The sequence below is a fragment of the Vanellus vanellus genome, assembly GCF_965231255.1.
Source record: "Vanellus vanellus genome assembly, chromosome: 5".
NCBI classification, from domain to species: Eukaryota; Metazoa; Chordata; class Aves; order Charadriiformes; family Charadriidae; genus Vanellus; species Vanellus vanellus.
This window is the reverse complement of record NC_138910.1, coordinates 70161591-70175425: the sequence shown is the minus strand read 5'-3', so window position 1 is coordinate 70175425 and position 13835 is coordinate 70161591. Positions and strand designations below refer to the sequence as shown.

The 13835-nt window shown below is 41.3% G+C and overlaps 1 protein-coding gene across 3 annotated transcripts in view; it reads right to left on the bottom strand.

Moving 5' to 3' along the window:
• Positions 1 to 13835, bottom strand: part of ST3GAL3 (ST3 beta-galactoside alpha-2,3-sialyltransferase 3) — a 183882-nt gene that overhangs the window by 66181 nt on the left and 103866 nt on the right. For all 3 annotated transcript variants that reach the window (XM_082483417.1, XM_082483416.1, XM_082483418.1), the window contains one exon: positions 7515 to 7609. In XM_082483417.1, coding sequence (XP_082339543.1) covers positions 7515 to 7609 — 95 coding nt within the window. The remainder of the gene's footprint in view (positions 1 to 7514; positions 7610 to 13835) is intronic.

Sequence of the window (13835 nt, the reverse complement as noted above, 5' to 3'; positions counted from 1 at the left end):
TATTGATCAGCTAACTTTATGAGGTCTAGGCAGGAGAAGAGACGCTACAAAGACTTCTAGAACTTAGAAGCAAATTGCAAACGCATGAACTGGCTCTCAAGGACAGTTAACTACAAACGGCAGGAATCTGTCCCCAGATCAGCTCTTGTGAGTAAAAAGAAGTGAAAGGTTTCTTTGGGTCATTAGCTGCGCCAGCTTAGGTGGTTTACTTGAGATACACCTTACTAACAGCAGGACTTAAAACTGCCACTACTTCCAATATCACAATACTTCCATTGCCGATTTTTTCATGGTATTAAGACAACACGCATATACCGTTGCATAGATACAAATCACCAAACAAAATTAAAAAAAAAAAAAAAAAAAAGACCGAAGTCACATGGTACCTCCCTAACAATTTTAGGAAAACCTGGCATGCGTTAAATGTAAGCTCCAGAAAGCCCTCAAGGCCTTTTTTTATAACAAGATATAAATAAAATACATAACATTTCGACTCTTGATTTACATCGTAGTTTTGGAGCCTTCAGGGATTTTTTTTTTTTTTTTTTTTAAATCTTTTCTTCACAACCAAGAGTTTGTTTTTTCAGAATACAAGCTTAGTTCCCAACATAATCCCAGTGCTTGGAAAGTTGGAACATTGATTTAAAAAACAATTATGCCAAAACATGGGTAATATTTTGCAATAACCATGCATTAACCATTTTGATCCACACTCAAGTCTGACGCACAGGAAGCAATAAAGCCTGTAGAAACAGATTAATTCACACCAAATGAAAACGGACCTTGAAAGATTCACAATATGCTGTCCAAAGGCAAGTGAGAAAATAAATACAGTTGTTCTTGAGGGCTGTTCTTCCCTTTGTTGCTGCATTTTTGATGCCCTTTCACAGGTGGCCAGGCAATGTCTTCAAGGCCAAAAAATTCAGTGGCTACTACAATGATTTCCAATTCTCCTGACCTTTGCAGAAGCATTAAGATGTGTCACTTCAAAACACAACAGCGAGAGAAGACCCGCTCTTCCCCCTAGGAGGTAACAGACAGGAATAACATCCATGTCTCAACTGCACTTCAACACTTCTGGGAAGAATTCCAATATGGAGCCACCCAATTAACTGCAAACTTGGGGCACCTTTCCCTTCTCAGTGGGTTGGGAGAAAGACTATTCTTTCAGCATATTCAAGAGCAAAGCAACACCTTTGATTGAAATAAGGGATTGCACTGGAGGATTGTGCTTTCATCGAGAGAGCTCAAGAGTGAGAGTAGATTTAACTTCAAAATTCACAATATAGCTTCCCTTTAGAGGCTTTATTCAGTAATGAAAAGCTGATCCTCTACCTCTTCTTAAACTTTTACATTATTTTTCCCTTCAAACCTCTCATAATTTCTGGAGGCTATAAAATCAGCTTGATTCCCTGGAGAAACAGCAACGTTTTTATAGCTATATTCCCATGTGATAATGGCAACTATTACCAATTTTGGTCAAATGTGAAATTCTAGTGGAAGCTATTTCAGAAGTCTGCCTCAAACTCAAGAAGAAACAACAATTTTGTGTTAATACCTACTCTGAACAGAACCAACAGCTACAGATGCTTGTGCTTCTGGCTTATTTCTTAAGGAAGAACACGAGAATAACAAAAAAATGCTCACAGTAGGAAAATCATCCGTACAACAGAATACAGCTAATAAAATAAAGACAAGATTAGAGAATTAAAGCAGAAGAGAGACACCTCATTATCAAGCAGATCCAGTTAAATGTAGAAAAAGTGTTTGCATGTGGTACTCCAACCTCTATAAGTAGCTGGAAGAGTAGTTGGAAAAGACCTACTTTTCTGATAGTTTTTCTTTGGGTCAGCTGTAAATTTCAATCGTGATGTCCAAGTGAACATGTTTTCTCAGAGATAAAGTATTGCTCATGCCAAGAAAGTTGCTGTGGAAGAAAAAACTATGCAAGAAAAGAACACACATGAAAAGAGAAAAGATTTTCTCCTGATAACATTTTGATATGCCAACTTTTGCACGCCTGAAAACTCAACATTTTCACTGCAGATGAATGACCTCTCCCCCATGAGACTAATGAAATCACTGCTAAGCAGCACTGAACCATGGGTCTTCCCAGAAGCACTAACACAAAAGAAAACTTCCAAATAAAACCAAGTACGAGAACAATTAACCATTGCACAATACATCTATTAGTGTTCGTGCTCTGGGCAAAACTTGACTTCTCTGTCACCAAATGTGTCACCAATTCCAGACCCCCCTCTTGTACCAGATGAAAATCTGAAGTCTCCTCGCCAGTACTACAAACGACATTTGATAAAACTGTAGCACTTCAAACATCTTCTTAATATTCTCTTATCACCATGGGGGAGAAATTATTTCCTAGATTCCTGGTGGGAGGCAAATTCTGAGATGGTGAATGTCTTGACATTCACTCCCTAAGAAATAAATATCACCTTCAACGATAACTGATTCAGGGCCCACAAAGCAGCCTCTCTGCTTAAAACAATCTAGCTGGAACAAAGGTAGAAGTGAAGACCTATAATTACCACTAAGCAATGACACAATTACTGACTAAATGCACAGAAGAGATATTACATGGATCATGTTTGTTTAGTTTTTTAGTGTATGCTGTGCCATATGTTTTCACTTAAGTTAAAAAAAAAAACCAAACTGCAGCAACTCTCCCGTCCTCATTACACAGAGAGGATGCCAGATACTAGCTACTCTTTCTTATGAAAGCCTTTTATATTCTGCAAGCCACATGTCCTGAGAAATTCTATTAATAGTCAGGTATTTCTGCAGTCCTGTTTGTTACCCTTCTCCAAATAACTCTTTCCTTTTGCTTTAGCTACAGAGGTAAATTTGGGGAGGAGGCCCTCTGGGATTAATAATCTCACTAACACTATAAACAATTTTTCCATTGGTTATTCATTGACGAATTTAACCCTGAAGGCAGTGCACATGCTAGAGGATCTCTGCAACAATATGGACAGCATGTGAACGTTCATACCTCCATAAGGTATACTGATAGAAGCACTGCTAGAAAAGGGTGCAAATATAAAAGAAGTAGTTTCAATTTCAATTAAAAAAACTCCATGTAACTCGTTTAAGAGCCTGAGATTGCTGCAGTTTCCTTGCTCTTCACTGAAAAAGCTGCAAAAAGCAGGCTTGGTGGGTGCTGGGAAAGAATTCCTGCTAGCAAATTAGACCCTCGCAAATGGTGAAACGTGGGAGGCACACCAGCATCCCAGTTAATGCCCAAACAATAGCCTGGGACGCAGGAGGGTGCTCGGCAGCCTGAGCTGTCCCCACAGGACATCTTGACATTTGTAGCTTTTAGAGTTCCAACTTCTTGTTGTAGTTTGATCTTCTCAACGACTCTTAAGTTGACCAATTTCATTGTGTTCCTGAATGACATCCCTCACTTTGGCTGTACCCACACTAATAAACAAATCAGCAGCAGGCACACTGTCCTACACAAGTCCCTGCTACTGAAGTGTTAGCACAGTTCCCCGATGGTTTTCAGCAGGGCTAACAAATATCCTCCCCTATAATTCTCACACATTCATAAGGTCACAGGCTAATACAGGCCAGTGACCTTTCTTGATAGGAAGCCTGGATATAGCCATGCTCTTTTAGGGGTTGGGGGCAGGGAGTTAACCTGTTTGAACAATGAGCTCAACTGCCTTCAGGACCAGAGGTCAGCCATCTTATTTATTAATCGAGATGGAGTCATCATTTCCAAGCACTCACATCGTCACATCCCATTTCTAGAGTCTGTCAAGTCGCATAGAGGGAGACAACAAAGCTCAACGTGGCACTAACAGTCTCATTTTTTTAAAAGTAAGTGCAGTCAAATGTGACACTGGCCTATTTGACAACATGGCCATTCTTCATAATTTAAAAAAAAATCTTGATTTAGAATCCGAAAGATAACCTCATACATTCATAGCCAGCTGCAGAAGTCACTGGGTGAAACTTAGAGCCACTGTTGAACAAAAGGCGAAACCAGACACTTGTAGCGACCCTTTGTGGTATTAAAACCTATGAGCAAATACACTCACACTTTTTCAGAAATATGACATACCTGTTACTTTCTCTATTCTCTGCACACAGAGAAAGCAAGAGTTTCCACAAAGGGCTACAGACATCTGTGATAAATGCAATGACACCTTCAATCTGCTGTATCAGCTCCAACACTCCTGACAGTTCTCAGCTCTGCTTTTGTCCCAGGTCGCTGGGGATTGGGATCAAGCAGTTAGGATCAATCCTTGGTCCAGATCTTTGGTGAACAGAGGCAGAGTCAACAAGTACAACGTGTACTAAAACTTTCCGCCCACTTAGGACAGTTTAAGAAAAAGGTACAACTGCTCCTCATAAACCCCTCTTCATCTATTTCTAATACCTTGTATTGGACACTCAGAGACCAATGTTTAAAAGGGTCACCACCTGCTTATTCCTGTGCTGCTTTCTTTTAGCAGACAAGTAATCACTCAGGTGATTAACTAACGATTGCAGCAGTTTCCGATCTGACATGAGATGTCCATTATTCCTACTGTAATAGTCCATTTCAGAATCAGCATCATTCAGGGGAAAGTCTAAAAACTTTCATATTCAGAACTATTTTCACCTTGAGGCTTTCTACATGAAAATGCTCTTGGAGAGAGTGGAGCACTTTGGTCATAAAACCCCCTGGCATGGACTAATGGCCAAATCAGAAAATGACCAACGGAGAAAAGGAGCGAGCATTCTTTCATGAAGAAACACTTCAGGTTTCTGTGTTATACTGAGTACTTGCTAGCATCTGTAGACGGAAGGACTGTCTTTAAAATCAACTTCTTTTTGAAGAAAATGAAGATCCCTGATGAACTGTGTCAAAATGATCAGCATACTGCCTTCTGCTTGATATGATCGCCTTTAAAGAGCGGTAGTCCTGCCCTGAAAATTTCTGAGCCATTTCTACTCTTTTACATGTAATTTGTACAGACGTGTTACTCCAAATTAGTGCAGCTCAGCAGACAATGCTCCTCAAAAGCGGCTTTCCCCTAAGGATTGTAAGACTTGTTCTTGCCATCTTGGAATTTTTCTTTCTTGGACCAGTAAACACCAAGTGATGGATGAAAAAAGACTTCTTTCATTTTTTTTCAGAGACAAAGCAAAGAAAAACTTAGCTGAGCGTCTGAAGAATAGATAGAAACTTTAACAAGAGAAAGCACAAATGGCAGATTAGCCTCCAAGCTGCTAAGAATCTCTTGATTTCATAACTTTAGTATTTTCAAGCTACCACAGATTAGTTTCTAGAAGTTTCTTAGAACATGCAGCATTACTGAAAGTGAGCTCATCCTGTAGCTGTGTTTCACACACACAGAAAAAGCCATTTTGCACTTGGACTAGATCACAGTGACTTGAAAACGCGGGGTGATATTCACTGAGTTCTCAGCAAAATCTTCCCATTACCAACCCAGCTACAGTCAGTGTCTATAAACACCGACCGCCTTTCCCAGTGTGATGCACGTCAGAAATCCCAGCTGATGTTGACACAGGGCTTCCTAACGCACAGAGCAAAAACTCCTGCCCTGTCTGTTTCAACACAGGCACGTCTCTCTACACTGTCTCAGCCACCCCGACTACTCTTTTTCCCATGCACATCCCATCTCCGATAGTCTTCCATCTCACAACAGCATGTGACTGAGCTCCACGCTGCCTGCCTGGGTCAGTTGTTTGGATATCATTAGATTGCCCTGACTGAAAGCCCTAATGAGGTGCTGATCCCATCATCCAATCACTCAGCTGAGCCAGAATGCATCCCATGGGACAGCCAGAAAAGACTGATGCAAGAATTCCAAGTGATGTGTAACATGAAAGGGCGCCATTCGCATCGCTAGGACTCACAGCCTGTCAGCAGGGCCATTAGAAATCCTGGGCTACAGAGATTTATAATTCAACCCTCCCACACACAGAACTTGCTCCAGACTGAAACTTGGCACAAAATTCAGTCCCAGGAGGGCATTAAAAAAATAACCCATTCAACGGTTTCCATCCCATGGCTTCAGCTCACAGCCATTTCAATAATGGCAATTTCTCATTTCTCTTTTTAACTGAGGAAATCCAATATAAAACACCAGATTTACATAACATTGCAGTGGTGATACAAGCTGGCAACAAACCCAGGGAGAAGGCTGCCAGAGCCATTCCGTCATCCCCTTTTGGTGAATTTCTCCATTTGGATTCAGTTTAACGGAATGATTTTTATTTGGTTTAGCTGACATCATGTGTAATTGCAAATCCCACCTCCATGTTGGTCAGGCAGCTTGCCCTAGCTTTGTACACCTTGTGTGACTGTTAGAAGGGGACGAGCCAAGGCAGCCTTCCACTTGTGCTGCCACTGTTATTTCTTTGCTGCAAACTCTGCTGGCTGATTTAGAGGACAGTAATTAGTTGCCTATTGAGCTGCAAAAGACCAACTGGACAAGGAATGGACATATACAAAACAAAGAAGGGAATTGATGCAAGCCAAAAGAAATTTGTCAGTTGAGCCTTTGATTTGATCAGAGATTGTTCTGACAACTACCACATCTGCTTCCAGGGAGAGGGACAGACCCAAGCCAATTGTGGCTGCAGTTCTTTTTCCACCAGGTATTTCTGTTCCTCTGGGGGACATCTGTAATCTTGAGTTTGTCAGCGGAAAAAAAAAATCTTGGAAGTTGGTGCAACGCTACAAGCACTTCCTAATAAATACATCAGACTTCAGGAAGTCTGCAGCAAATCACTGTTATGACCATAACCCTTCTGCTCCACCACTGCTCACCCAGATAGGCCTTTGGTGGCACACGTAGGATAGCAAGGAGGTTGTGTCACCTGCAAAATATACCATTTGCTGGGTGGGCTATTGGCTCCCATCTCAACACCACCAGCATCACTCTTGCTCTCCCACAGCATACACAGCCTTTGCTGCCACACTCCAGCTGGAGGACAGGGCATATTACAAATCATCACCAAAGCATCTGAACAAGTTTTTCCTATTTGTTATACAAGTCCACAAGTAGCACAACTATAAAATAATTATACAACCAAAACTATGAAAAGAAAATGAAGATTTGTATCAGTGGTCAAAAGGGTCCAAAACTTAGAAAGAGGAATCCTTACTGTTCTTTAGAGAATTACCAACTTAAAGGTACTTTAAATCAGTTTGGACTCTCTCTGCTGCTGTCAGCCAAGATGCTATGTCAGTCAGTGTCAAAACGCTCCTTCCAGAATGATGGTACATCTAAGTTGCCATTGTTGCACTGACTCTCACCACGTGCTAAACCATCCTCCCTAAGACAAGCTTCCGAGGTCCACATTCCAGCTGTGAAAACCCTTTTGAGCTTGAGAGCTACATGTACAATGTTCCTCTAGAACAGGAACAAAACTGAGCCTGAGGGACCACCTGAGCTTTCAAAACAGAAAAGCAAGATGTGGCAAGCATCTGCAGAATGACCTTCGTTTCCGACAGCTGTACAGTTTTCTCATACCTTGTCCTTTAATTCCAAAGGGGGGTACAAAGTCCCTGATACGTGCCCATTTCCTGAATGAATCATCCAAGAACATTGGTGCCGGCTTCGAGAACCTGAGAAAAGCAAAATGAGAGAGAAATTAACTCCTGAACTAGGAATGATAATTTTTTTTTCAGGAAGTTGGGAAGACTCCATACCTAAGTGCTGATTCTACAGTCTCACTGGCAATACAGTAATGTGGAAGATTTTACTTTTACCCAAAGGTGCCTGCAGTGGAACAAATATGTCAGAATTTGTGCCAGGAGGACACTCAAAACACTCAAGTTGTGAGCTTGGCAGTCACTTCCACTCAGCAATTTAGAACTTCCACACTATTGTTTGGCTATTCATCTAGCTATAAATTCATCTAGCTATAAATTCATCTAGCTATAAATTCATCTAGCTATAAATTGCAACCAGAGTTTAGGCAATTTTACTCCCAGCTTTGTAAGCACAAACCAATTTACACGCTGCCTATGTGAGCAGGGGGTGCAGAGTTGCCTTTATATTGTTCGTTACATATACGCTTGCTGCTCTGCGCAGGTATGAATGCACTGGACAAAAGCGTGTGGAGAGCAACGCTGGGGTTATCTGCTCTCATGGCTGCTTCTGCCTCACTCATGCACATACACAATGCCTCTCATAACACAGGCAAGAAAAGAAATGGTTCAGGACACCATGAAGCAGCACTTAGTTTACAGAGAACGGAAATTCAGTACAGATGTAGGTGTTTTATTCTGCATTTATTAACACATAAATGATTCAAACACAGGCAAGAAAAGAAATGGTTCAGGACACCATGAAGCAGCACTTAGTTTACAGAGAACGGAAATTCAGTACAGATGTAGGTGTTTTATTCTGCATTTATTAACACATAAATGATTCAAGAGCGATCCTTGCCAAACCAAACAGTTGTGATCTATCCAAACTCATTTACAAAAGACAGAACTAGTCCTTCTTAACCGTGTCATTATGGGAATACATTATCCTAATTACACCCTCAACAGACAAACACAGCAGCTACTACTAAAAATTTGCCTCTTCTAGAAACAATTAGTACAGTGGAAGGAAACCATTAGCAAAAGAAACTACAGAAATATAAATTTTCATATGGGACCATTTCTGAGGGTATCGAGATCACAGCTATAAAATATGCTAGTACTATTAGAAATGTGTTCATTCAATCATATCAAAAGAGTAGCAGGGATGTTCTGGATCAAAATCAATCACACTATGCTATAGAAATGAAGAAAGGGATGTACTGTATGTTCAGAGGCAGAGAGTACATCCCCACTACGAACATACTGGAAGTGCAAAGTATCTGAAATAGATACAGCCTGGCTAACCTGGGATAGTTAAGAATTCTTAATCTGGTAGCAGGATAGATGTAACGCACTGTTTTAACCCTCCCTTCATGCTGTTTTTGCAGTCACCCTGCATCTCTATCTCATCTACACTATGCCACAGCCAGGTACAGAACGACAATTTCAGATAGCAGCACAGTGAGGAAACGACGTAACGAATTCTGAACTATAAACTGCCCCAAGTACTGTCTTATCACAGGTGCCCAGCAAATCAGAGGTTGCAGAAATCTCTGGGAAGGGGGAAGAGAGAGACCAAGAGCATTTAACAAAACAAGAACAGAAGACTCCAACTCACCCATGCATACTGCTTCACATCCACTCATGCAATCTTTAATAAGATCATCTATAACCATAAAAGCAGGATACACAGATTACACGGTTGATCAAGAAGGAAAGGAGTGTTTTTCCAGAGCTGAGGATAGGAAAGGATCTATATAACTTTACCTGGGAAAAGGTGGGGAAGATGTGTCAGATACCTTAGGGCTTCTGAAGATCTTAAGTAAAAATAAAAAACCACAGGCCTACTTTAAAAAAAAAAAAAAAGGAAAGAAAAAGAACAGGATACAATAATACTCCAAAAATATCCTAAAAGCTTCAATAACCTGACAAATTAGTTCAATGTTTTTTCAAGCATGTTGGTGCTCTGAAATGTAATATTATGTTACACTTGTGGGTGTCCAACCAGCTCTCTTCACCTCCTTCCAACATCAATAGAAGGAATATTTGTAGAATACTCATACCATGCTTTATAACCTGAATGGCACTGATGTTCACAGCTCTTCCTTTACAGCCACCACTTGAACTATCCAGCAGAAGTCGAATCCCACAGAATGGTCTCCATTCTCCCTTCACTGCAGCAGCTGCAGTGAAGGATGACGGCACTGCCTGGGTGTCACCAGCACCTTTGGGCTGATTTGGTAGGTCACCGAGCTACTCTGGTTGCCACTGTGACATGCAATCTTCAGGAAAAACTTGGATGCTTCAGGAAACACATATACAAGCAGGTTTTATTCTCTTCTCCAGAATCAAGAGGATTCCCTACAATAACACTACAAAGTAGTACGGTGTAAATAAAAAACTTAGCCAGTTAAAAGAGCACTGCACGAAAAAGAAGGTACAGGCTGTAAAGTCAGGCCTAACTCAGAAGTTGGTATTATTTATAGATGCAATTAACTGGTCTATTTGCAAGTCACACACCAGAAAAAGACAGTTTACAGTAGTCTGACATGGAGGATTGAGTGTCTCTCCCTAATGCAGATTCCCTCTTACAAGGTGCCTGGTAAAGCCAGGAGGAAGGTCAGACCCTCCTGGGGCTTCTTGGGCGCTGAGGAGAGTCCCCAAAAGCAGGTGAAGCACTAGCAAGACTGATCTGATGCTCTGTGATGTCCCTTCTGCATGGCACCAAAGCCATACCCAAATAGAAGGCTGAAGTGACCATTGGCCCTGTTATTGTATTTGCTACAAGTAAACTTCAGGATTTTTCTAGCAAAGAACACAATAGCCTTAGCCCACCTACTATTATTTGGTAATATTTAACAGTACTGTACAGACAGACGGAGAAACTGACTTTTAATTCATACTTTTGCTTCATTTAAAGAGGGGGGAGGAACAGTTTTGGGGGAAATATTATATCCATAAGGGGAAAAAAAAGAGCAAATTAGAGGATATTTAGCTCCCATAAATCTTGAAGGTAATTCCATTTCGGAAATATTAAGAAATCCTGAATGCCGTAAGCTCACGATCTGTGAAAAGTGCTTTGCCACCTCAATAAATTAGAGCAGGCCAGAACCGATGTCCAGCAGTGACAGGGAAACGCTGTCTGCCAGACCCCTCCAGGAGCATGGCTGTTCTGTCTCGGCTCTGAAGCGCGTCTGGCATGTTCTAGGACCCTTCAGGAAATATCAGGATATGCCTTAAACAGGCCATGGGAATGCTCTCTGCAGAGCACCTAAAATACATTCCAAGGAATGCGTGGGAGTTTGTCAAACAGAAAAAGTAAATGTTTCTGAATGATGTTAAATTTCGTATCTACCGAGCAGCTTACATATGGGATGCTGCATTTCACTCGAGTCGTCTGCTGCTGCTACGTAAAGGCAGGTGAGCTTCACCCACAACCACAGCTCTGGAACTGAAATAGGCTTGTGCTCTATGGGCAAACAGCATGTAAAGTGAAAGCTTTGATTTTTCAAATCTGATTTTTAACCACTTTCTATCAACCCCACCTCAAATTCCAGAACAGATATAATGAAACCTTGTAGTACATGACAGTCATGAAAAAGTGAGAAATCTGTGTGCTTGAGGCACACTGCATGATTTGGGAGAGAAACACCAAGCATCTAAAATCACTAGTTTGAATGACATACCCCAATAAAACAGCAAATGACATCTAAATAGACAACATCTGGACTCAATGATCTTAAACGGCTCTTCCAACCTAAATGACGCTATGAAATGCTGGATGTGATAATTACGAAGTACAGTCCAAATCTCTCCCAGCTTTCAAGTTTGCATTCCTTATACAAAGGCATTAGTAAAATCTCTAACACAATTTGTCACTGCACACAGTGAAAGGAAGTGTACTGCCAGGAAACCGTTCTTAAACAGGAATCTATATACACAGGAATCTATATACACAAGAAAGTGTGATATATATTTGTGCCGAGGAGATCACAGCTGACGCCACAAAAATTACATTTCCAGTTATTTTCTCCCTGACAAGTAAGAAAAGTTGTGACCCAAAACCATTTCTACCTGGAGCACTGAACTAGCCTGCCAGAAGCTCCCCAGCCAAGTTTTCCAACCATCTCCATTCTGTCCTTGATACATAGATCCATTCACAGCTACTCCTCTTGATGTGGGCTGAGGTATTCAACATCAGCAGCGTTAGCTTCACAAAGTATCGCGCAAATCTTAGACCAGCACTGCCTCTATCAAAGCTCTGATAAAGCTCCGATAGAGGCATTTGTAGAAGTATGGAGAGAAAATCTAAACTAACCTTTTCCTTTTTCCCTAGTAAGACCTAGATGTATGTTCTCTTCCTTGCCTCCCTTCTCTAGGGAGCAGCATGGTGTAATAGCATAGGGAATGAGGAGCCTTGTGATGTCCTGATTTCACATTTCTTACTGACATTAATTCTTTGTCAAAAATCCAAGCAGCTCAAAGATTCCTCAAGCAGCTAGAAAATTTCAGAAACCGTATTAATAAGGATTAACCCTATCCTACAACCATCATACTTTTCCTAAATCAGCAAATAAAAGAGCCACAAAAATGGATGGCTGCAAGAAGAAAATCTTTAACAGTAGAGATCAGGCCAAAAATTAAGTTCATCTTAACAAACTGCAGAAGTGGTCTAAAAGAAAATCAGGCAATACAGTAAAGATAACTTTGTACTGAAAAATGGCCACACTGGGTCAATGTACCCTACCACTGCCATTAGAGACCCCCTAGGTTCTCTTTTGGAAGAGACAATGAGCCACTGATCCCTGTCCATCTTCTCCCATGCTCTTCATGCCTACAGACCCTGAGGTACCTACAGTTGTCCCTTTCAGACTGAAAAGTCCTCAACTACTTGGCCATTCTCTATACAGATGCCGCTGAATTATGCAGTGGTACAACACCACTTTGCTTTGTTCTCTGCCCTTTCTTAATAACGCTAACATTTGGGTTTTGTCCATTACTGAGCTGGCGAAATCACTTGTTCCTTCACAGCTCTGCAAGAAGGACCATGAGGTGTAAACTGTGGTCCTTCCTTCTGACAGGAAGCAGCAGTAAATGCCACAACCAACTCCAAAAAAATGCCTTTGAACAGGCTTTACTCCATAAGCAAAGCAAAGGAAGGGGCAGGTAAAGTTCACTGAACAAAAACCCCTCTACCTGCCTGCAGGCCATGTAGCAGGGCTCTCAGTTATCCCAGCCTCCTCCCCAGGAATGGCTGCTCTGTACCTTTGAGGCACTCTGGAGCATCATCAGCCTTCTTGCCCTCTCTGCTCTCCATCACCTAGTAGGTTGTTTAAATGCATCGGTGCAGGTATTTTCCCATTGCCTGCTCACTGCTCTATTTAGAGCTGGACCAGCTGCTCCAACATACCTGAACAGGCCTCCATACTCTGCGCTGTTGTTCACACACAGAACATTGTCATACATTGCAGAAAAGATAAACATCCTATCATGACTGACAAATGTAAGTATCACAGCTGTAAAACCTGTTAAGTAGTCCTCTTCATTCAGGATCAGAAAACATCAGCTCAAGGACCATGCCCAGTTCTTAGCCTCGCGCAAAAATACAAGAACAAAATGGAAACAGGCTATAGGAGAGCTGTGAAAGAAAGATCTAAGCTGTAGAAAACATGATCTCTGAGGAAAGCTAGAAAGAAATCAATTTGTTTAGTCTGGGGAAGAGAAATTTCAAAGAGGACATGATAAGCCATTAAATATTATGAGGCTGCTGCAAAAGAGAAAGGTAGTATCTCCATATCCCTGGTAAACAGAAGTAGTAGCCCTGGGCTTAAAACGCAGCAAAGGAAACTTAAACATCAGAAAAAAGGTTTCTTATGCTTGGAATTATTACACATTGAAATCTATTGCCTAGACATGGGCTACAAAACCTGTATCAACTAGTACCTATCAAGCGTGGGCTAGTCATAGCTGTGCCTACTTTTAAGAAGGAAAAAACAATAGACCTTTTGAAGCTTTGCACAGGTCTATTTCTTTTAAAAACATTTTCACACTGCAATAACGTTGCTAGGAGGTGACCAAGTACCCAAGCTACAGTCTGCTGCAGTTGGGAATCAAGAGCTACCCCTCAGACTCCTTGGGATTCTGAAGTACTTACCTTCATATATGGTAATCAAATTTCAGTACAAACACAACTGTAGATAAGCAGCACATGGATTTTGCAAGCCTGTTGCCTGCCAAGACTGCTTTCTGTTTGTACCCC